This window comes from Balaenoptera borealis, assembly GCF_965194805.1.
Source record: "Balaenoptera borealis genome assembly, chromosome: 6".
NCBI lineage: Eukaryota > Metazoa > Chordata > Mammalia > Artiodactyla > Balaenopteridae > Balaenoptera > Balaenoptera borealis.
Genome location: NC_138863.1, coordinates 54,038,813 through 54,064,822, shown reverse-complemented (window position 1 = coordinate 54,064,822; position 26,010 = coordinate 54,038,813). Strand labels below are relative to the sequence as shown.

The window sequence follows — 26,010 nt, the reverse complement described above, 5'->3', positions numbered from 1 at the left end:
TCTTTCATATCTCTGTGGTAGTCAATGGGCCTTGAATATGAAAAGACTTGACATACCCAGGTGAGGTCAAAAGCTGGGTGCCATGTTGCCAATGCCAGCTTCTAACCGCCACTGGAAAGGTGAACACTTTGCAGGCCCTTTTCTCTGGATCAGCAACACTTCTGATATAAAGAAATCTTGTTCTGCTTGAGCAGCTTTTCATTTCAAAGAGGAAGAATGAATAAGGAAGATGATTTTTCTCATCTCTGTATTGAACATCCCACAAGTCAAGACCCAGTCCTGCCATCACTCCTCATGCAAGCAGAGAGGTAAGGGGTGGTATTTGAGTTCTGTCAGACTTACCCACCATGATTGCTTAAATCATCTTCCAATTTAGTCTCTCTCTCTTGGGAAGGAGCCTGAGGCCATGAAAACCACTCATTCATCACCTGCCACACCACAGTGATTCTCTGAGCAGACATCCTGGGCTGGCATAATTTGCTTGACAGCCCTGAGGTCAGCTTGCCTAGTGACTGAAGAATCTTTTCTTTTCCATCTTCAAATATTAGAGTGCACTGTCCTTTGTGTACATGGACGATGTTCCTGACCCACCATCAGTGGTGGTGAATCTGAAAAGCAAAATGTGATGACACAGTAGGGCTGAGCTTGAGGGCTATACAAGGAAGGAAAATGTCACAAAATGACAGAGCTCTTGAAAAACCCTGCCCAGCACTGCACAGAAAGCTCTGTGTTAGTCTGCACCTTAGGCTTTTAGAACCCCACACTTTCAGCCACTGTGGTATTTTTTCGTATTTTGGTCTTAGTTTTCAGGAAATTTTCTATTATCTGAAACAATTTCATATGTTGACTGGCACCCCCTATATTTAAGGGACAAAGAAGCATTAAATAATAATCATACTCAAGCACCTTGGGGAGAATTCAGGAAGACATGTCAGCTTTCATTTTGAATTTTCTTGTTACTTGTTAGTTTGCCTCTCAGACTTAATGCCAGGAGGAATAAAAACCATCATTACTCTCTAGCTGCTAAAATGGCATACATGAAGTGAATAGGGGGCTTAATTCTGGTCTAACTGGCTCAATTTCTGCTTGTATCAGCAGAGGGCCCAGCACTGAGAGATCCAGCTTCTGGTCCATTCTCCCATCAAATCCAAACCAGGTAAAGCTGCCCAAATACACACATTCCACAGGGAAAAGAGGAGTAAGGAAGAGAACAAAAGAAGATTAAGGAAAGGGAGAGCATGTATATACATTTCTAAAGGGGCTAACTGGGAAACTGTACTGGCATTTCTTTAATCCATAGCAATTTCCTGCACACCAGAAAGGGAGAAATAGCAGTTCTCTTCCACCCCAGTCGAAGCCCAGATTATATGTCTATTTCCTCTTTGTGTATTTCCACTGAAACTGAACGATACATGGAGAGTGTTTTCTATAGGGTCCCAGAATTTAGAAGTAATTAACCAAGGCTCACTTTACCTTACTAGCTCTGTGAATAAAAAGAAAAATGTCACTGAGACACCATCAGTTTAGTCACTGGAATGCAAGCACATTTAGAATTGTGAAACTGTCCCATTTCAGTGATAGGAACTGATTCCTATGGAAAGCTATGTAATGGGTCAATTTGAAAAAAAGGATGTTATTGTGATGTGAATATTTATAGCTAGTGTGAAACCTAGTGTTGATCTGCTGATTTTTCTTTTGTGAGGCACATCTAATTGTAGTCAGATATCCAATTCAGCGTTCATTAATCTCTCATCACAAGTAAAAAAATTCTAAAGGGGGTAAATTTAGCACAGTATAGTGGAAAGCACGTGTTTATTTAATTTTTTTTAGATTTTATTTATTTATTTTTTGGCTGCATTGGGTCTTCGTTGCTGTGCGCGGGCTTCCTCTAGTTGCGGCGAGCAGGGGCTGCTCTTCATTGCGGTGTGCAGGCTTCTCATTGTGATGGCTTCTCTTGTTGCAAAGCACAGGCTCTAGGCGTGCGGGTTTCAGTAGTTGTGGCACGCAGGCTCTAGAGTGCAGGCTCAGTAGTTGTGGCACACGGGCTTAGTTGCTCCATGGCATGTGGGATCTTCCCGGACCAGGGCTCGAACCTGTGTCCCCTGCATTGGCAGGAGGATTCTTAACCACTGCGCCACCAGGGAAGCCCCAAGCATGTGTTTAAAAAGGGCTGGGTTAACATCCTTGCTGTAGAATCTGTGTGTAACCCTAGAGAAGTCACCTAAACTCCCCCTGTAATGGGGAAACTAATATGTAGATCAGTGGATGATGCCCATCTTCCAGGGTTGTCAGAATTGAGTGAGAGAGGGAACAGACCCTAGGGACAGACAGCTGGGGTTTGAACTCATGCTTCACAGCCTCAGTAGACCTTGGCAAGTGAGTGAATCTCTCTGTGTCTCAGATCTCTCATTTGTAAGATGGGGATTATGTTAGGATTTGTTTCACGGTAAGATATGAGACAATGTGTACATGGGCGTCAAGCCCAAAGCCTGGTATCTGAGACTTTTACCTGCACCCGTTTTACCTGTGACTGTTACTGTTGTTGCTATCATTATTACAATTATTTTTCCATCCAGCATGTGGTAGTGTTCAATAAATAGTAGCTTTATTTCTCTTTTTAAAATTCTCTTTCTGTCTCCTTCAAAGTATTTTACATGTTTACTACTACATAAATATTATTTGATGTTTCAGCTTTCCCTTTAGATAAATGTTCTACCTGACACACTTACTTATGATGACTGATGGTACCACAATCCTAGAAAGTTAAGGTTTAATGAGACTTCGGAGAGTTTCTAATTATCCAGTTATTTATTACAAAGATAAGACAATCCTGCAGCCTGTGGAACAAAAAACACATTCACAGAAAGATAGACAAGATGAAAAGGCAGAGGGCTATGTACCACATGAAGGAACAAGATAAACCCCCAGAAAAACAACTAAATGAAGTGGAGATAGGCAACCTTCCAGATGAAGAATTCAGAAAAATGATAGTGAAGATGATCCAGGACCTCAGAAAAAGAATGGAGGCAAAGTTCAAGAAGATGCAAGAAATGTTTAACAAAGACCTAGAAGAATTAAAGAACAAACAAACAGAGATGAACAATACAATAACTGAAATGAAAAACACACTAGAAGGAATCAATAGCAGAAGGACTGACACAAAAGAATGGATAAGTAGCCTGGAAGACAGAATGGTGGAATTCACTGCTGTGGAACAGACTAAAGAAAAAAGAATGAAAAGAAATGAAGACAGCCTAAGAGACCTCTGGGAGAAATTAAACGCAACAACATTCGCATTATAGGGGTCCCAGAAGGAGAAGAGAGAGAGAAAGGACCCAAGAAAATATTTGAAGAGATTATAGTTGAAAACTTCCTTAACATGGAAAGGAAATAGCCACCCAAGTCCAGGAAGCATAGAGAGTCCTGTACAGGATAGACCCAAGGAGAAACACACTGAGACACATAGTAATCAAATTGGCAAAAATTAAAGACAAAGAAAAATTATTGAAAGCAGCAAGGGAAAAACGACAAATAACATACAAGGGAACTCCCATAAGGTTAACAGCTGATTTCTCAGCACAAACTCTACAAGCCAGAAGGGAGTGGCATGATATACTTAAAGTGATGAAAGGGAAGAACCTATAACCAAGATTACTCTACCCGGCAAGGATCTCATTCAGATTCTATGGAGAAATCAAAAGCTTTATAGACAAGCAAAAGCTAAGAGAATTCAGCACCACCAAACCAGCTCTACAACAAATGCTAAAGGAACTTCTCTAAGTGGGAAACACAAGAAGAAGAAAAGGACCTACAAAAACAAACCCAAAACAGTTAAGAAAATGGTCATAGGAACATACATATCGATAATTACCTTAAATGTGAATGGATTAAATGCTCCAACCAAAAGACACAGGCTTGTTGAATGGACACAGAAACAAGACCCATATATATGCTGTCTACAAGAGACCCACTTCAGACCTAGGGACACATACAGACTGAAAGTGAGGGGATGGAAAAAGATATTCCATGCCAATGGAAATCAAAAGAAAGCTGGAGTAGCAATACTCATATCAGATAAAATAGACTTTAAAATAAAGAATGTTACAAGAGACAAGGAAGGACACTACATAATGATCAAGGGATCAATCCAAGAAGAAGATATAACAATTATAAATATATATGCACCCAACATAGGAGCACCTCAATACATAAGGCAACTGCTAACAGCTATAAAAGAGGAAATCAACAGCAACACAATCATAGTGGGGGACTTTAACACCTCACTTACACCAATGGACAGATCATCCAAACAGAAAATTAATAAGGAAACACAAGCTTTAAATGACACAATAGACCAGATAGATTTAACTGATATTTACAGGACATTCCATCCAAAAACAGCAGATTACACTTCTCAAGTGCACACGGAACATTCTCCAGGATAGATCACATCTTGAGTCACAAATCAAGCCTCAGTAAATTTAAGAAAATTGAAATAATATCAAGCATCTTTTCTGACCACAACACTGTGAGATTAGAAATCAATTACAGGGGAAAAAACGTAAAAAACACAAAACACATGGAGGCTAAACAATACGTTACTAAATAACCAAGAGATCACTGAAGAAATCAAAGAGGAAATCAAAAAATACCTAGAGACAAATGACAATGAAAACACGATGATCCAAAACCTATGGGATGCAGCAAAAGCAGTTCTAAGAGGGAAGTTTATAGCTATACAAGCCTACCTCAAGAAACAAGAAAAATCTCAAATAAACAATCTAACCTTACACCTAAAGGAGCTAGAGAAAGAAGAGCAAACAAAACCCAAAGTTAGCAGAAGGAAAGAAATCATAAAGATCAGAGCAGAAATAAATGAAAGAGAAACAAAGAAAACAATAGCAAAGAGCAATAAAACTAAAAGCTGATTCTTTGAGAAGATAAACAAAATTGATAAACCATTAGCCAGACTCATCAAGAAAAAGAGGGACTCAAATCAATAAAATTAGAAACGAAAAAGGAGAAGTTACAACACACAACACAGAAATACAAAGCATCCTAAGAGACTACTACTAGCAACTCTATGCCAATAAAATGGACAACCTGGAAGAAATGGACAACTTCTTAGAAAGGTATAACCTTCCAAGATTGAATCAGGAAGAAATAGAAAATACGAACAGACCAATCATGAGTAATGAAATTGAAACTGTGATTAAAAATCTTCCAAGAAACAAAAGTCCAAGACCAGATGGCTTCACAGATGAATTCTATCAAACATTTAGAGAAGAGCTAACACCCATCCTTCTCAAACTCTTCCAAAAAATTGCAGAGGAAGGAACACTCCCAAACTCATTCTATGAGGCCACCATCACCCTGATACCAAAACCAGACAAAGATACTACAAAAAAAGAAAATTACAGACCAATATCACTGATGAATATAGATGTAAAAACTTCAACAAAATACTAGCAAACAGAATCCAACAACACATGAAAAGGATCATACACCATGATCAACTGGGATTTATCCCAGGGATGCAAGGATTCTTCAATATACGTAAATCAATCAATGTGATAAACCATATTAACAAATTGAAGGAGAAACACCATACGATCATCTAAATAGATGCCTAAAAAGCTTTTGACAAAATTCAACACCCATTTTTGATAAAAACTCTCCAGAAAGTGGGCATAGAGGGAACCTACCTCAACATAATAAAGGCCATATACGACAAACCCACAGGAAACATCATTCTCAATGGTGAAAAACTGAAACCATTTCCTCTAAGATCAGGAACAAGACAAGGATGTCCACCCTCACCACTATTATTCAACATAGTTTTGGAAGTCCTAGCCACGGCAATCAGAGAAGAAAAAGAAATAAAAGGAATACAAATTGGAAAAGAAGAAGTAAAACTGTCACTGGTTGCAGATGACATGATACTATACATAGAGAATCCTAAAGATGCCACCAGAAAACTACTAGAGCTAATCAATGAATTTGGTAAAGTTGCAGGATACAAAATTAATGCACAGAAATCTCTTGCATTTCTATACACTAATGATGAAAAATCTGAAAGAGAAATTAAGGAAACACTCCCATTTACCATTGCAACAAAAAGAATAAAATACCTAGGAATAAACCTACCTAGGGAGACAAAAGGCCTGTATGCAGAAAACTATAAGACACTGATGAAAGAAATTAAAGATGGTACAGATAGAGAGATATACCATGTTCTTGGATTGGAAGAATCAATATTGTGAAAATGACTATACTATCCAAAGCAATCTACAGATTCAATGCACTCCCTATCAAATAACCAATGGCAGTTTTTACAGAACTAGAACAAAGAATCTTAAAATTTGTATGGAGACACAAAAGTCCCCGAATAGCCAAAGCAGCCTTGAGGGAAAAAAACGGAGCTGGAGGAATCAGACTCCCTGACTTCAGACTATACTACAAAGCTACAGTAATCAAGACAATATGATACTGGCACAAAAACAGAAACATAGATCAATGCAACAAGATAGAAAGCCCAGAGAGAAACCCACACACCTATGGTCAACTAATCTATGACAAAGGAGGCAAAGATATACAATGGAGAAAAGACAGTCTCTTCAATAAGTGGTGCTGGGAAAACTGGACAGCTACATGTAAAAGGATGAAATTAGGACATTCCCTAACACCGTACACAAAAATAAACTCAAAATGGATTAGAGACCTAAATGTAAGACTGGACACTATAAAACTCTTAGAGGAAAACATAGGAAGAACACTCTTTGACATAAATCACAGCAGGATCTTTTTTGACCCACCTCCTAGAGTAATGGAAATAAAAACAAAAATAAACAAATGGGACCTAATGAAACTTCAAAGCTTTTGCACAGCAAAGGAAACCACAAACAAGACGAAAAGACAACCCTCAGAATGGGAGAAATTATTTGCAAATGAATCAACGGACAAAGGATTAATCTCCAAAATATATAAACAGCTCATTCAGCTCAATATTAAGTAAACAAACAACCCAATCCAAAAATGGGCAGAAGACCTAAATAGACATTTCTCCAAAGAAGACATACAGATGGCCAAGAAGCACATGAAAAGATGCTCAACATCCTAATTATTAGAGAAATGCAAATCAAAATTACAATGAGGTACCACCTCACACCAGTTAGAATGGGCATCATCAGAAAATCTACAAACAACAAATACTGGAGAGGGTGTGGAGAAAGGGGAACCCTCTTGCACTGTTGGTGGGAATGTAAATTGATACAGCCACTATGGAGAACAGTATGGAGGTTCCTTAAAAAATTAAAAATAGAATTACCATATGATCCAACAATCCCACTACTGGGCATATACCCAGAGAAAACCATAATTCAAAAAGACACATGCACCCCAATGTTCACTGCAGCACTATTTACAATAGCCAGGTCATGGAAGCAACCTAAATGCCCATCGACAGACAAATGGATAAAGAAGATGTGGCACATATATACAATGGAATATTACTCGACCATGAAAAGGAACAGAATTGGGTCATTTGTTGAGATGTGGATGGATGTAGAGACTGTCATACAGAGTAAAGTAAGTCAGAAAGAGAAAAACAAATATCATATATTAACGCATATATGTGGAACCTAGAAAAATGGTACAGATGAAGCGATTTGCAGGGCAGAAATTGAGACACGGATGTAGAGAACAAACGTATGGACACCAAGGGGGGAAAGCGGCGGGGGGGTGGGGGTGGTGTGATGAATTGGGCGATTGGGATTGACATGCATACACTGATGTGTATATAATTGATGACTAATAAGAACCTGCTGTATAAAAAAATAAATAAAATAAAATTCGAAAAAAACCCGAAAACAAAGATAAAATATCTCAGTCCCAAAGTGGCTCATTCCACACAAGAACAAAATATAAATACATACTTTATATTAAAATATTATATATATAAAGTATATATTTATATATTTTATATAAAGTACATATATTTTGTAATATAAAGTATATATTTATATATTTACATATGTGTATGTATATACCTATATACACACACACATATATCATATATATTCAAGTTCTTAGAAACTCTTTTTGTAATCATATGAAATTTTTTATGCTAGTATTTTTTATTCTTTCCACTGTATATTTCCTATTTGTTCCACACAATTCAAAATCCTCATTCAGTCCTTTCTATATTATCTGTATAGTGTGGTTCCAAAATGAAATTTCTTCAGCTCCCCCGTGGTTCTTGGATTAAGGAAAAACGTGAACATTTTTATTAGAAGATGTTTTACTTTGAGTAGAACATATTCTTTGTTGACTGGGAAAATAGACAGCAATTAAAGGGCTTAGGGGGATATGACTCCCAAAGAGACAGTCAGAACAGAGTGGGATGCAGAGGATTGGCCTGGCTAAAACTTTTCCTATAAACCTTCTTAAACGACTCTGTATACTAATCATCCCTAAAAAGTTGCTCCCCTGGTGAAGCTTTAACTTAATCCCTTCTAAGCAGGGCTAATTTTTTAGAAGCACCTCAAGACTGTTCTATCCAGTGGTGATCTCAGCACCTGCTAGGGCTTTCGGGTGGAGAGTAAAGCAACTGGCCCTTCTCCTCCTGCTTTGACTTATCCCTCGCTCTGCCTACTTAACGCTAAGAATATGTTCCCCTTGGGGTTCACATAGATTTTCTCTCTTGTCCTCATAAATTGGACATGATGGAATGCATGGGTTGTCCTCTACAGATAAACTGAGGCACAGGCAGAGCCTTTCAGTGACTTACCAAGTGTCAGAGTTGTTAGGCTGAACCTGAGGTTTCCCTCCAGGTCCATTCCATAAGGTCAGTTGGACCCCAAGGTCCCTTCCGCTCCAGGGACTCTAAATCTCAGCTTATTTTCTTTATCCTCAGTGGAAAACAAGGCCCAGAGCCTGTCTCATGGTCCATAATGAGAAAATGTAGTGGTGTTAGCAGTACTACAATGTTTTGAGATGACAAATTGGGCAGGAACAATATCTTTTCAAAAATTAAATCGCTGAAACCTGTGTATATCCCATTTATGAGGAATAAACAGTTATGAATGCCCTTAAAAATGAGACAAATCTGAGACTGGCAGATCTCTCTCTCCTTCTCTGCTCTTCCTCCCTTTTTCATTATCTTCTGGAAAACATGTAGATCTCTACATCCTGTTCCTCTAGTTGTTCACACAGGCAAACATAATGTCTACTTGGGAAAAAAAAAACCTGTTTCCTTAAATAACTGCCATTTTATTAACTCATAAGTATAGCACTGGCCACTGTAATTTAATAGTCTCAGGAAGTTGGATGGCTAAAACACACAATTCAATCAAAACGATCATTACACGAGCTCCACATTTTTATAGAATGCTTTACTTTGGCAGTAAGTCTACCTCATTAAAAAACTGAGAATGAAAGTATGACATTGTGATTAACCCCCTGTTATACGCTTACAAAAGCAGAATTCCACAGCAAATTTCATCCTGTCAAAGTGTAACTCTTTAGTAACTGGGAAAATGAATACTGAACAAAAGTACCCTATAAGATTGCTGGATAATTTTTTTTTACATAAAAATATACCATAAAACTCTTCGGAATTATGTCTTATCATTTCATGGTCCAGATGGGGTTGTTGCATTATGTTAATTATTAACAAGGTAACAAAATATTAATCTGAAAGTATGTGGGCTCTAACTGAAAGGGGTTTGACTAAACTGCTTATGGAAGGTTTTTTGGCAGCTCTAATCAGCAGATATTTTACTCCTCCGTGTCTTCTTTTTTATTGGTAGCTGGCTCTAATGCCTTCTGAAAACTCCCTAAAACCTTATATTAAGTATATTATAAGTAAACACTGTGAATCTTCAAGTGGGAGTAGTGTATTACAACCTACTTGGGGATTCTAAAACTAAGTCTTTGCAGTGAGCTTTATTTATTCAACCCACCATAAATAGTTATCATTAGAAGGGGAGACAAAGGAAATAACTTGTCTGGGATTCAATTAAATTTCTCCAAAATATTAATATTGCTTTAAATTATGATAAAAATGAATTACTTGCTACCAATGGGAATGAAAACCTGGTCTGGGGCAAGAAACATTTTCTTTAAACTATATTAAACACTGAAGTATAACAAAAAATAGCCTTCAGAAATTATATATGAAAAAGAATATTAAATTATCTGAAAAAGACACCACTCTATTAATTTTATCCTGTTTGCTGAGCATTTTAAATATTTTCCATTTAAACACTTTTTCTTTACCCAAAATTATCAGCAACAATAATGTCCTTGAAAATTCTTTTACAAATCCATCATGAATCCATTTTATTAAAACTCCATTTATATTTCTAACATAATTTCAATAAGAATTTTTATTAGGAATATTTTTTAAATTATTGAATGGAAAAATATCCCCTCATTTATTCTACAAGAACCTGGATAGTTCAATTTTCTTAAACAAGAATAATTGCTTAAATATTTGAAAACACTTCTAAAAGATAACAAAGTTCTGTAGAGTACTCAGAGACCCCAGTGTCAGGAAAGGCAATTTGTCCTTGCTGTTATTAATAAGACACTAACATAACCTGGTTCTCCCAAAATTTCAACTACCATCACTTTTTAAGTTCATACATTTTTCTATACCATTCCTTAGCCCAGCTTAGTTACAGCTAGGGTGACTACGTAATTTACCATTCAAACCAGGGGAGTTTTGAGAATGAAAGGAGAGGCTATTAATAGGCAGAGACTGGAACTGTCCCAAGCAAACTGGGATAAATGATCACCTTAGTTATAGCCATCTTCCTTCATAACCTTTCTGCTGTCATTAAGTTAAAGAGCACAGGTGTAGTAGTCACCTTCTCCAAATTACAATTTCCACTTCCAGGTCACATAAGTGATGATGGGAAAGGGAGGGGTGGAAGTAAAACAACCAGGCATACTTCTTTTAACTTTGAAAAGGAAAAGCTGGCAAAAAAGGACAAAAAGACCAAAGAAAATAAGACTGTTTACTAGAAGAGAGCAAAGGTTAAAAAAAAAAAGTTACCTTGCTGCCTGAGTTACTTGCTTCTCATTTTCCTTTGAGCCCTTAGCCTACTAGTACAGGTTAGTATTTTGTTTAGATTAATTTATTATTGTTATTAAGCAGCTCTCATTTCAACTTAATTTGGCAGTAACACAAATAAATCTAAATAAATATTAGAATAAGAGGTGGTTAATTCCATCAGTTTTCATTAATGAACAATGCTCAAAGCTATTGTAAAGGATCCAGTGCTCTCAAATGGCAGCTATGCTCATTTAGTCATTGTCAACTCATCAACATACACTTTATAATACCTACCTTTTTGCGTATGTTACAGCAGGGAAGAGATTGTTCACCACCACTTGTTTCTAGACTTCTTTGTGACTGCCTACATCTAAGCCCCAGTGTTCTAAGTGTAAGTCACAGATAATAATACCCTAACATATGACTTGAGCCAGCTAATGGCACTTGGCCTAAGGTTGATTCAGTTACTAAAACTACCATCATTGCTGCAAGCCCACTGTAAGCTGATGTTATTTTTCACATTAGTATTTTTGAAGCTAGTTCAGTTAAAGAGGAGATGCAATGCCAAAAAATGCTTGTTAAGTAGCACTCATCTCAGGACAGCAATATCTTATACAAACTGTGATGCAAAGCTGCTGTCTCAGGTGATACAGGTGAATTCTTACTATAAGTTAGAAATGACTCGCAGGCTGCGGATCTATGATAATATGATAAAAACAAATTTTATGTAAGCATAAGATAAATGTCAATGAAAAATAATAACCTGATTTTTATCTTCATTTAATTTAACATTAATCACTGAACAGAGAACTTCGATCGTAAAAAGTGAAAACTATTATTTAAAAATGTTTTTAAATCTGTAATTAGGACGATTCAAAGGAAAAATCATCCTTTAAGTATCTGATCTTTTCTTACTACTTGCATAACAAAGAATTTGGCTTTTTTAAGTAAAATGGCTTTCCTAGGCCTTTTTATTTAAATAGTTAGGCCCCTGTGGGGGACACTGTGGGTTGTTTAACAGCTGCATCAGCCTTCTTTATTCCTTCCTGGAAAGCTTAAAAACTACATTTCCATAGAAACCATATAGATAATATAGCATTTAAAAAAATGTTTTCAAAGCAAATCTTTTGCGAACAGTTTAGGAGTATATATAAAAATCTCTAGGAACTACTTTGTTCTCTCTTTTGAACTGTATGAAGTAGATTCTTTAGAATATTTTAGAGAATCTAGTTATTAAAATCTGTATTAGGTTTCTATTGCTACCTAGCATATTATCAACAAACTTATTCACTTAGAACAACACTCATTTATTATCTCATCGTTCCATACATAAGAAGTTTGAGTGTGCTTGACTGGATTCTCTGCTTAGAATCTGACAAGGTCAAAATCAAGATGTGGACTCTTATCAAGAGGCTCTCAGTTCTGGCCTGGATTATTATCTCTGCCCTCTGAGTCATCCTCCCTTTTTCATGAACAGTAACATATGTTTGCAGCTGAGTAGTTTTATTAGCCTGCTTCCTGTAAGTAGAAGTTTGGAGTCCAATAGCCTTCTTTCATTTTGTACTCTCTTGTTTCTTTCCATCCAAGTTGGTAGTGTCTCTGCTGATATAATTGTCCTAAAAACTTTGTGGGTTTCTGTGGATGGCACAGCAATGCTCTCCATTAGAAAGAAGCTACATCCACAATTTTTTTTTTTTTAAAACAGGTAATATCAGTCTTTATTTATTTATTTATTTGTTTATTTTTGGCTGTGTTGGGTCTTCGTTTCTGTGCGAGGGCTTTCTCTAGTTGCGGCGAGCGGGGGCCACTCTTCATCGCGGTGCGCGGGCCTCTCACTGTCACGGCCTCTCTTGTTGCGGAGCACAGGCTCCAGACGCACAGGCTCAGTACTTGTGGCTCACGGGCCCAGTTACTCCGCGGCATGTGGGATCTTCCCAAACCAGGGCTCGAACCCGTGTCCCCTGCATTGGCAGGCAGATTCTCAACCACTGCGCCACCAGGGAAGCCCCACAAATTTTTTTGAGATAATCCCTTCTCTACCTTTGGCTCTTGTTGAGATGGCTGAGGGCCACACAGATTCCTAGAAGACCTCTAATTTAGTTGAGAAGATCTATGAGGCATAACGTTAATCTCTTACGGCCAAACACTCTGATCTTTCAGTCTTTTAAAGTTATGGAAAAGATTTGTACAGCCATACCCTTGGCTTTTTTTTTTCTTTTATATGCCACACTTTCTAAGGCAATCTCTTAATTTTAGCATCTCTTCTCATCTGAACAGGCAGAGAATTTCCCAAATTATCATGCCCTGGTTCCTTTTTGTTTAATAGTTCTTCTTTCAATTTACATCTCTCTTCTTGCATTTTACTCTAAGCAGCAAGAAACAGGCCACATCTTCAACATTTTGCTTGGAATTCTCCTTAGTAGGATATCCCAGCACATCTTTTACAAGTTCTGTTTTTTACATAACTGAAGGACACAATTCTGTTTAGCTTTGCCATTATGTAACAGAGATCTCCATTCTTCTAGTTCCCAATAATATGTTCCTCACTTCCTACTGTACCCCCACTAGCAGCATCTTTAATGTCCATATTTCTACTAAGGGTCTGTTCAAGGCAATCTAAGACTTTTCTATCATGTTCCTCAAAATTCTTCCAGCCTCCAACCACTTCCTGATTCCAAAGCCACTTCGACATTTTCAATTACTTGTTATGGCAATACCCCACTTCCAGGTATCTAATCTATCTCTTCCGAAACATACTATTTCCCTTGGTTCTTGTTCTTGATTTTTTCTTGGTTCTTGTTAACCACATCTGGTATTTATATTTTTATGGTGGGTTTAGTGCATCATCTCATCTTAAAAGATGCAGCATCACTAACAGTTCAGTAGTAGCCAATATCTATAAAGTATATATTGCTATGTTTGTATTTTACAGATAAAATGTTTACATTAGCACCTATGTTGGATATTGACATGGCTTAATATGATGTTGATGACCGAAATGCAAAGTTGATTGGTATCCTTCACAGTTATCTCGCAAAAGTCAGCACTACACTCTTGAAATTAAGCTTCTATTAGTCTTTCATGTTTCCTCCATTACTTTTCCTGTGGTCCTCCATCTCAGCTTATCACACAGCTAATGCATAGATACTTTTATGCCAATAATTCATGGGTCCTATTGATAAAAACTAAATCCTAATACCATTTTATTTTGCATTTTAATGTGGCTTGGGAACATTGAAATTTTTCATGAGAAAAGTATGAAATATATGTTATGTTCATGTCTTATAGTTAGGGGAAAAACTACATAACATTATTGCTTCACAAGACTTTTTTTTTCTTGATTTGAACTGCAAGTTCTAAATTGAAGTACCCTGATACAAAAATTCAACATGTACAAAACTCTTTGAAAAGATTAATTCAACTTTTCACAGTGTGAAGAGGTAAAAATCATCTTCACTAGAGCTCAAGCATTGAAAATGTCAGTCCAAAGAGAGAATCTTAAAAAAAAAATTCCAAGTTAGTGAAAAGAAAGATTTATAATATAGTTGCCATGGCAACTGCAGTATACCCTGTTGCAAACTAGTATGTGGTTAGTAAAGTGCCTCTGTATTAGATTCTTTAGGACAGAAGATATTCTATAAATTAAAAATTTTGAAAACTCAAAATGATATCAGTAAATCTTGAGATGCTTTCAAGAAGATATCTTAAGAGTACAGCCAAACCTAAAATCCATTAAAATGACCCTGTTTTCTTGATATGCCTGAGACTATTCAACGGCCTCCTCTGCCATAGCTGATTCTGGGGCTCTAGTTCACGTGCTCTGTAGTCTGCACCTGCTCCACTGTGGTGAGTGATACCACCTTGGGTGCAGTATCGACTGAGTTTTTCATGAGAGATGCTAATAGTTGTTATATTATGGAGCTCACCAAAGAACTTTCCTTGTTCTGTATTCTCCCCATCATGGCATGGTTCTAATGTACTTTGGTTTTAAGTGTCCAAAATGTGTTGGAGCCGATCTTTGATGAATAAATCTTTTGATATATTTAAATATGTCAAAGATAAAGTTCATTTACAATGTATAAAACCTGAAATATTCTAGTATGTGTTTATTAAAAATAAAAAATGGGGGTGTGTGGGAATGCGCACATGATATTGCACATTACCATAGTTTTGAATTTGGATTCTATAAATATCATCAAATTGTAATAAATGCCATAATAAATTTGATATAATTAAGGTTTTATCTGCATAACAACTGATATCTTCTAATATCTATTTGTTTGGTACTTTGAAAAATTAGGCTTAGAATTAGTGCTTATTCTTCTAAAAAGAATTTACTAATTCTTATGGTTCACAATCTTTATTTTGAAAACAAATGCATGCGTTTTGGTACTCATTCTTTTAATAAATTAGTGGGACATATTGCTATAAGCAACAGATTTTTATGTTAAATGCTTTTGATATTTAGAGTGTAAAGAAGGAAGTGATTCCTGAGGATACAGTTGTGAAGAATTCTAAAATATATGAGGAATCATTGTTTAATCCTGATTATGGGAAAGCACATTATTTGACAAAAGGTAGAAAATAAATGAGTAAAAGAATGTTTTAATAATTGTATTAGTGAGCACTGCATGTGTGTGTGTTTAACAGGTAATAGAACACCTCCATAAGAATGAATAAGTATTTAGAACGTTCTGAGTAACAGATGGTATTTGACTTTTCCAGACAACTGCCTTGCTGTTATATGTCTATCTTCTATAGAATCTCTTGAGTGATCTAATTACTGGTAAACTTGTTTGTGGTTCAAAAAATACCCACTTTATGGATTTAGAAACTGAGTTCTAGGAAGGTTAAGGGACTTGCTCAACACTATGCTGTCTGAGTTTCAAAGCTGAGACTAAACTCAGATTTTCTGATTTGAAAAAACTTAAGGTATTCACTCCTTTATACATCTTAGTGCCAAGTTCATGTGGATGCAAAGTATTTAAAGTATTAAAAATTAATATCGGGCTTCCCTGGCGGCTCAGTGGTTAAGAATCCTCCTGCCAATGCAGGGGACACGGGTTCAATCCCTGGCCCAGGAAGATCCCACATGCCGCGGAGCAACTAAGCCTGTGTGCCACAACTACTGAAGCCCACACGCCTAGAGCCCATGCTCCACAACAGGAGAAGCCACTACAATGAGAAGCCCGCGCACCACAACGAAGAGTAGCCCCCACTCACCGCAACTAGAGAAAGCCCGCATGCAGTAACGAAGACCCAATGCAGCCAAAAATAAAAATAAATAAAATAAATAAATTTAAAAAAACCCAAAATGCAAAAAAAAAAAATTAATAGCAACAAAGTGAGAATTCCTGATAAGCTTATATTGCATGCTGTCATATCAAAGACAGAACATGCAAATGTTTGATTTCAACTAATTGCCAGAAACTCTCAGTCACAGCTAAACTCATGGGCAAAACTCAGATTCTTTTGAAACTTCTTTACCTAATATTTTCCCCAAATAATTAAAGAATAGGAATACTTTTTATAGTTTTGTATGGAACTTTTTTTTTCTGTTAAAATATCTCCATTAAAGGAGATTCTACATTATTTAAATATTATGGCATTACTTATCAGTATAGTGTTTTTCCCAAAGTGGGTGCCCAGTGAATACTTTGGATGACAAAATCAGTTCATTTATTAAAATACAAACAACTATCCCAGTAGTGATTAGATCAACCAAGGGATTCTGTAAAATAGACATGGGAGAGCAAAGCAGTCTCTTTGGAAATTTAAATATCATTCTGAAGACTGATGGTAGCCATTTGATGATTCAGTAAAAATAGGGTAAATAATGGTGATTCCTTAGAATAGAAATTCCTTCTATGGTGACAGATGGACACCCTTCTCCTAGCTTAACGGGCTGTGAGACAAGGTCGCCAGTTCTGGGCTGCTCTGCGTAGGCAGATTCCTCATGGTGCGTGGACTGCACTGACCTCTTTGAATATGCCTCCCAAGGAAGGGAGGCATCAGAAAATGTGTTCACTGATCTGTATCTCGATCTCACATTTGTTGTACTGTTTGTTCGTTCATTAGTAACCGTAAGTGAAAACAGCTCTAAATGGACTCTGAGTCTTCATTTGTGCCCATCTTCTAGCCTAGGCCAGATTTAGTGGTCTGCCTTAGTGCAAGCCTCAACCATCATCACTAGTGAATGCCAGCAAACATAAGGGTTATGGAATAACAGATCCAATCTGAATTCTAATAATGGTCTCAAGAAAGAAACTAACTCCACATATTGGGAACCAAAGACACCCCTTGAAAACCATGTGGCATTACCTTTGAATAATATGAAATTAAAGAAGTGAGTTTAGCATTTTGACTGAAAATCTACAAATGTAAATTTGATACTGACAGGTTTAACAATATAGTAAATTACTTCTGAGGGCAAGTCAACCAGAGGAAATCTTAAAATATTCTAATCAAAGGAGTATTGCATAGCTTCCTCGGTACCTTCCGAATGAGAAAAATATTTATCTGAATATGGAAGTCTGGGGAAATTATTATGTAACCATTTCTATATCTTGTAGATCAAACATTTTACCTCTCAAATCTTTGCACAGGTATACTCCTTTAAATTGAAAGGATAAGTAACGTAATCCTTTATGTTGCTTCTACAGAGGGGCATAGCCATTAAAAGTGCTTAACAAAACGAAAGTGCCTATCTTGCATTTCTTGTTTTGTAAGATGCAGCTTGTTTGCACAGCAATCTTGACTACTACACTGTGAGATACTTGAAGGCAAGAACCAATCTTGTATTTTTTCTTCCTCCATCACTGAAACCAGCATGTGGAGAATGCCCAACAAAAGTTCCCAGAATTACATCACTCTCATAGAAAGACCCACATTCCATTTAGGGAAAATGTTTCCAACTTTCACATTCCCTACATAATAATAGCATTTAAATTCCCACTGGAGAAGGAAATGGTGAGGTGCAGCTAAGTTTCTCAAAAGTTTTATGAATATATGTGGATAGAAGGGAAAAAACCCAACAAGGTGAAAGTAACATTATAAACACATAGACCACTTCATTCTTGTATGAATGAAGGCATATAACCCACTTGGGTATTCCAGTCAGCACCATTTTCTTTGAATATACAAGATGAAACTGCAGTCTTACAATCCTGTGAAAGCATTAGAGATTCTGGGTATAATTCTTTGGCAACATCTAGAAACCGCGTTTAGATTCGGGGATGATGCCAGCTCATTTGATAGCTTTATGCTGAGGAAGGAAGAGTTAGGTTTTAGGCTGGGTAAAGCAAGAATAAGAGATTTTGAAGTTCATAAGTAAATTCTGAAACTATCCCAAAGCAATAATAAAATATACATTTCACGTATAAAATTCTTGGTTATAATCTAGGATTGTCATTTTTATGCCTTTATGAAACTAAATAATAGGTACGGAATAAACAATTTTCTGACATAACATGTACATAAAGTTTCTTAGTATGATAACAGTTTTATATTGCTGATTCTGTTTTTTTTAAATAGCTCTGGCATTATGTAGAAAATGGAACCTGACATAAAAATCTCATTTTGCCTTGTGTCTAAGTGATTTGAAGAATCCTCTACTTTCAAAGTCGCATTTACCACTTGGATTTAGGACACAGTTATGACAGATGTGCATATTTCTGAGTTACTTGAAATTTTGTATTAATTGCAATACATCTATTACAAATATTTCTTGGGGTCAATTGCTACAAGGTCCTTTAGAACCAACAGAGCCAGAGATATTGTTATACTAAAATGTCATGATCAAAAGGAAAAGTTTTTAAACATCTTTTCTCCCAAATATGCCATTAGGACAATTTGCTTTTTAAAAGCTGTGAACTGCTGTACCTTTTACTATGACAAGATCCAAAGAGTCAGCAAGAAAGAGAATTCAGACCAGGATGAAAATGATTCCATTTTTACCACTTAGTGACTAACCTACAATTCTCATCACATTGATAGGAGATGTACATAATGTCTATAGCATCAAATAAAACTAAATGTCTGTTTATAGTAGGTTCTAAAACAAAGAAGGGATATAACAATAGTTTTGTATATCAGGATCTACAGGATTATTGACCACTGACATATTGCTTAGACTCACTTTAGAAGTAGTTATTTTATGTTATAAACTGTCTAAGACTTCATTAGGAAACACCCTGAGAAGATATTTATGCAATACTTGAAAATGTCCACTAATAAAATGAGCAATTAGGATCAGACCATTTTTATGTGCTTGTTTTTAAGACACTGAACAATTATGGGTTCACAGTCTCATTAACCAAAATAAAACATGCAAGCTTTCTTTTCTTCTTTTAAAGTGTTACAGTAATTATAAACATTCTACTTAGCAAATCACCTAAGAGTACCAAATTGGAACTGCACTCTTCAATGTCAGAGCTTATTTCTCTTTTAGCCCGCCTAGGTGTAAATTAAATTTTTTTGCCTTCTCTATAATGGTAACTACCCTGCAATTTTTCAAGAGAAAATATCATACATATTGCCAATAAATGAGAGTCTGGGAAACCAGAATGATTTTTCAACTGGAGTATTATTATTTTTTAATGGAAGTTATCATAATTCAAATGTTGCATTAGAGAACAAAATCCTGACATTATAACATAAATTACATATTTGGAAAATTCATGCATTGCCAACAGGTATGTCTTAAGCCATAACTCATTAAAGAAGTGTATTTTGATATTTATATTTCATTATTGATTATTATTTTTAAAACTCTTTATTTGCAAAGATGCTAAAATTTTCCTTAACTACCTCTAAAGAACCATGTGATTCCACAGGTCTCTTCAAATCAATTTGAGATTAAATAATGTGATTCTTACTATTTAATTTTCTTCCTCGTGGATTTGGTTTGCTAGAAAATTGATTAGGCTTTCGCTAATAGTATTGCCAGGCCAGAAAAGAGCAAATGAGCATTGTTTCTGGAGTAAGACAAATGTGGATTCAGGTCTGGCTCTGCCCCTTTTGATCTGTATAGCCTTAGACACATTAGTCTATCTAAGCCACAATTTCCTCACCAACAAAATGAGTTCAATAATACTGTTCACCTTTACAGGACAGTATTGAGGACTAAATGAGACAATGTGCCTTCAGCTGTCAACCCAGGGCTTAACGGAGTGCACACACTCAGTATGTATTAGCTGGTGTTAGTACAATCTTCCAAGGCAGCCCCCCAGAATAGTTTGGGTGTGTTGTGGTCTAGTTCAAAGTATGAGCGTTGGTAAAACTTGGATCTTTTATTTATTTATTTATTTTTAAATTTTTATTCTTTTTTAGGGTCTCAATTTTTCTAAAGAAATTTTTTTCCATCCCAACAACAATGCAATGGCCAAGGACCTTACAACGACAATATTACTTTATAACATTCAGCTTGTCATAGCAAAGACATAGTATAATCATACTGCCCATTTTTATGGTGCTTTTTAGTACTCAAAGTGCTATCTCATACATTATCTCATGCGATTGTAGCAACAATTCTATGAGGCAGGCCAAGTAAAGGCAGGATGACAGTGGTTGGTGACTTGGAAAAGCTCACAGGGCTAGTCACTGATGGAGCCGCCACTGGAGTTCAGCTCTTCTTAGTCCAGTACTTCATCCTTACTCCCTTCCCACCTGAACTACATAACTCTCTATTTATGAGGGAGTAAAACAACTCTACAAAACACACCAATATTTATCAGAAATTAAATGACAGTCTTTCTTCAGAAAATGTCTCTGTGGTAATGTGTTTTAAAGCTGAGTCCACTCAGAACTCTTTTATCGAAAGCCTTCTCTAAGGATTGGCACTGTGGGAGATGGCAAAGTGAGCTCACAGAGACTCTGCTCTCAAATAAATGTAAAAGCCAACTAGAAAAACTGCCAAAAGGCCAAAAAAAATAAAATAAAAACCTAAAAGTCTAGGGCAGATTATTTTAAAAAGTGTAAATTAAAAAAAAATGGATTTCTAAGAAAGGGCTAATTATTATTAGGAAAAAGAAGCAATCTAAAGAAAGGGTGGAACTGAAAAGAAATAATAAAAATAATTCTGTCCCAGTAAAACACCTGCCCTATTATCCAGAACTTCTGAATTAATTGACAAGAAATAACTAGCTGGAACCCACAACTTCCATCGACTATTCCTACAATTAAAAAGTATTTATGTTGGTAATTGTTTTTGAATTCTGTTCATCATATAAATTCAAATGCAAATAATAAACCAGTAGGTCTTAGTATTTGGAGAAGTTTTTCCAAAGTAAATATTTTTGTATGTTGTAAAAATTCATAACTATATTATAGGGTTTATTCTATACATATTTTAATTTGTTGCAAAGTAAAAGAGCAAGATTGTTTTTGAGGAAACTTTTCTTGCCTGCTTATAAATACTATCCTTGTCACAAGATACCCTTGTGGTTTCTGGAGGGAATGTCTCAAACTGTATTTCCAAAGAGTACTATTACATTTAAAATTGTAAAATGTCACTGAGCCTACACACACCTTTTAACTGAATCCAAACAGTTTATATTCAGTAGCACAAGGGAATAGTATTTTCTTCTCATACAAGGTACATAATTATGAAGTGATTTGTTTTCTACATTGCATATTTTAAGAAGTACTCACATTTTGTTTCCAACTCCGTATCTGTTGTAACAGTATAACATATTTTTAATATAACAAAGCCCCTTTCCCCACTTCAAGTGCCTGATAGAAGCATGTTTAAAGCATACGGTAAAATTTTTAAAATGCAATCTATTTTGATATGTTAGTAATAGGTTTTTAAAAATATATAAATATTTTAATTCTACCACATATCACTCTTAGGCTGACTAGAAATACTTTATAATTCTTTATTCTGTGATGTCTACTTTCTGATTAAAATAGGACATCAAGACATACTGCTTCTTGCGTTATTTCATCTGTCATATGCTTTGGTTTATAAACCAACCCAAGTTATCTACCAACTGAAGAGTTATTTTCTAAACATGAAACAACTGAAAATTTCATTAGAATTACCAATTGTTAATAAGTAGGGTTTTTTTTTCCCAAATGGAAGAGACCAAGAGATGGTCTTAGATTTAAAGTGTATTTATGGGTAGTCAGTCATGAAGGTGGGACCTAAAAGCAGTCATTCATGTTGGATTACCAAAGTGAATATCACACTCCGCTGTTTAACCAACAGGGTGACAACTGGTCCCAATGCTTATAAAATGTGTGTACTGGCAGGTACCTATATGAATACTTATTGAGTGATTTGGTTCAATGTGAAAAGTCAGGAATCCTACTCTTTATCCCTTAAGATGCATTTATTTTCATATATTATTAAATAAGCTTAATTATTACAGGGAGTCCGAATGGCCATTACAAATTCATGTACTGAAGAATAGTATCCTCAAGTGAATGAACTGGTTATACCTAGTAAACATCAATGGTATTAGAGCCCTGAAGCCTCCAGTGTCCAAGTAAATAAGGGCTGCAAACACAGTGAGAAAGCCAACGTTTCCTTCTTCTCCACAGGAATTTTATCCCAAGGTCTATGAAATCTTCTGAAGAGAACATTAATATCTGGGTTAGGAGGCTTTTTAGTAACAATGAATTCTGAACTGATTTGTAAACCCTCTTTGGAAAATAAGGATCCATTATTTTGTAAATCTGAGTAGAGATGATTGTTTTTCTGTAATAGCATAAGAAGTATAAGTAGTAGCTGGGAGTCAACAAATTCACAGGAATAAACTAACTATGTCTATTAACATTTATACAAAATTACCTCTGGTGTGCTGGTCAAAATTGATCAAATGTTCAACTAGTGGAAAACATATTTCTGCTAATTGTGGAGCCTATAAGTTGAGGTTAGAACCTGAAGTAGAATTTGAAAAGGACTCTCCTTGTTCAGAGAAAAATAAAAATGGTTAAGAGTATCCTGTGACACTGTGACACCTCCTTAAAAGGTGTCTGTACTTAGTGCTGACCACCATCACACACTGACATTTTTTATGGCTCTTTTCCTTACTGTAGGGCTGGGTAGTAGTTTCACCAGTACATGAGAGTCACAGACATTTAAGAAATGCCTCATTAGACATTTGGCTGTACAGTATTGCCTTCAGAAAGCACAATTTCTGCTTTCTGATTCTTCATCTATTTCTTCTCTTTTGCTGTGAGAAAAAGACTTCCTCCTTAAGGTTTTTAGAGCTGTGGAATCTAGAGTGTTTCAAACTCTAGACTGGAGTTTAAGGAGATTTACTGAGTGTCTATAAAATATGCAAATAATTTAAAATTTAATGGCTTCCATGTCATTCTGGTTTTTCATTAATCTGTTCTTAAAACAGTTTCCTTGACAAAAGATTATTTTATAAAAATAATTGAAGAGTTTATTTCTCATTATAACAGCAATACAGCTTTATCAGAGAAATTTTGAAAAGTAAAGGAAATGATAAAAATGAAAATCTATCTTTCCATTGCTTGGGGATAACTACTTATGGCATTTAGGTATTGGTCTCATTTTCATAGTTTCCATAGATTCTAGACAGAGTAGAATCTGGATGACCTGAATGAGAGTTTCTCATGATGGAAGCACTCATGGAGGGCACACACCTGGCAGAGTATGTGCAGTGGTATCTGCTGGGTCTTGGGTCTGTCTCACTCTGGGATCTGTGTCTTCTCCTTTGATACCTACTCTAAATTTACTGACCCAGATTATTTGGTCTATCTGGATCTGGTTTCTGGCTTGTACAAAGATGAGGATACGGGCACGATGACATCAAAGCAAACATGTGTATAGTGTGGGCCAGTAGGCGGGGTGAGTAGGGTTGAAACTGAATATTTGAGACTCAGAAGGTATTGATAAATGCACCAGAGGTATCAATAAATATGGGGGAGAAATCTAGGGATGGCTAAAAATCTAGGGATGGGAAGGAACTAGTAAAATAATAGGTATGTAGAAATCCTGAGTGCTGGCAAAGCAATAGAAGGTCATAAAACACGGAATCAGAGAGTGACTAGTAAACGTTAAAAAAGACTTCAGTAACTGCTACCCATGATGACAAAATTTAACATTCAAAATTCTAACATTCAAATTTCTGTGTTTCTGCTGGCTGACAAATAAATGTCATTTCTATTCTCTTTTACTAATTTATCTGGATGGAATTTTCTGTATACATTGTCTTGAGACACAAACTTCCTATCTTCTTATTAAACCTTAACTGCTCCCTTCTTTTTCTCTTTCTTGGTCTGTACCCACCCCTCCACTTTCAGGCTTGGATACTGTAACCCAGAAGTACAGGGGTGGCACCTCTCAGTGGAGTGAACCTCAATCAGCACGAAGCAAAGGTCAGGAGGGATCCTGGTGTGAATCTTTCTGGAGAAAATTCCACTTGCTGAGTCAACCTACCTGCTGACTGGGCTGCTGTGCCCCTTCCAGATTCATTTTGACGTAGCAGCCAGCACAGAATCTCATTGCTTTGCAGCTGCCCTTGCCTGTCTTCCCTTTCCCCTTATGTGTAATCCTCTGGGCTTGTACTCTCAAATAAAATCAGAATTTTAATGCCTGCCTCAGGCTCTGTTTTCTACAGCAGTGATTCTCAAATTTTAATGTGGATACAAATCACTTGGGGATCTTGTGAAATAAAATACAGATTCTGTGTTAGGAGATCTGGGGTGTAGACTGTGATGCTGCATTTCTCACTGCTTCCCAAGTGACACCCACACTGTTGGTCCTTTACATATCAAGGTTCTAGAAAGCAAAGAGTAAGACAAAACTCACCACAACTACAATGGATGCTCCTTGAGGGTCAAGGCTTTGTCCCTCTCTCTCTCTCTCTCTCTCGCTCTCTTTTTTTTTTTTTTTTTCCACCGTTCTATCCCCTGAATCTAAACAATGCCTGGAATATATAGGAAGTGTTCAATAGGTATCTACTGACTGAGTAATAAATGAATGAATTCTCCCAGGTGACTTTGGTAATTTTTACCAGTCATGGTAAAATTTTCTAATTTTAACATGCAAAATTTTCAGCTGGATTACATTGTCTGGCACTGGGTTTTCTGTATTTCTGGTGACTGACAAATGAATGTTGCAATGGCTGAATTTTTATGTCCCCCAGAATGCATATGTTGATATCCTAACCCCCAAGGTAATGGTATGAGGAGGTGGGGCCTTTGGGAAGTAATTAGGTCATGAGGGTGAAGCCCTCCTGAATGGGATTAGTACCCTTATCAAAGGAACCCCAGAGAGATCCCTTGCCCCTTCCACCATGTGAGGTTACAGCAAAAAGACAGCCACTTAAGAAGTGGGCTCTTACCAGACACCAAATCTGCCAGCACCTTGATCTTGAACTTCCTGGCTTCCAGAACTGTGAGAAATAAATTTCTGTTCTTAAAATCCACCGGTCTATGGTATTGTGTTTTAGCAGCCCAAATGGACTAAGACAACGTTGAATGCCAAATACAGCTATACACTTATACTTCCCCAGCATTGAGGGGTTAAAGCCAAAAGTCAATTAAATCTAAGAGTTACATTTCAGAAATTGGTTGCTGATTTGGAAGCATGGATGGACAGTCCTGAGGTATATAGTTCAGGAAAGCTTCTATTAGGTTCCCAGAGGCCAACCTTCCTTTTTTAAAAGCCTGGTTGTCTTCTGTCAGGTGTTAGAGTGCAAAGAGAAGTATGCTTAAGATCCATTATATTGGTAGCATCTCATGTTTTCTTACCCAGCGCTTCACTTTTCATATAATGCCTTTTATTATAGAGGGTAAATGGCAGTTTTCCACTGAATTTTAAAATAGTGCATCATGTATAATTCATAAAAACTGCCAGTAGCATCAACATCCTCCTCTGGTATTTGTCCTACTTAAGAAATGTCACACATTAGACTTCTGTGGTAGGTGTTATGCCTATTATTGGATGCAACTGACCTTGTCTGACTGTCCCT

At 36.4% G+C, this 26,010-nt stretch overlaps 1 protein-coding gene and 1 long non-coding RNA gene across 12 annotated transcripts in view; one reads left to right on the top strand and one right to left on the bottom strand.

The window, feature by feature from the left end:
- The window catches only part of ZNF385B (zinc finger protein 385B), a 424,173-nt gene that overhangs the window by 133,360 nt on the left and 264,803 nt on the right, over positions 1-26,010 (bottom strand). For 2 of the 11 annotated variants that reach the window (XM_082397554.1, XM_082397540.1), the window contains exon 1: positions 11,354-13,815. The exons of 8 other annotated variants lie outside the window; for them this stretch is intronic. Coding sequence is in view for 1 of the 3 variants with exons in the window: in XM_082397539.1 (XP_082253665.1) it covers positions 343-349 (7 nt within the window). In the remaining 2 variants the exon portion in view is untranslated. Of the gene's footprint in view, positions 1-342; positions 609-11,353; positions 13,816-26,010 lie in introns of those variants that run through there. One more of the 11 variants, XM_082397539.1, reaches the window with a different exon arrangement.
- The window catches only part of LOC309631341, a 780,796-nt gene that overhangs the window by 496,963 nt on the left and 257,823 nt on the right, over positions 1-26,010 (top strand). The window lies entirely within an intron of this gene.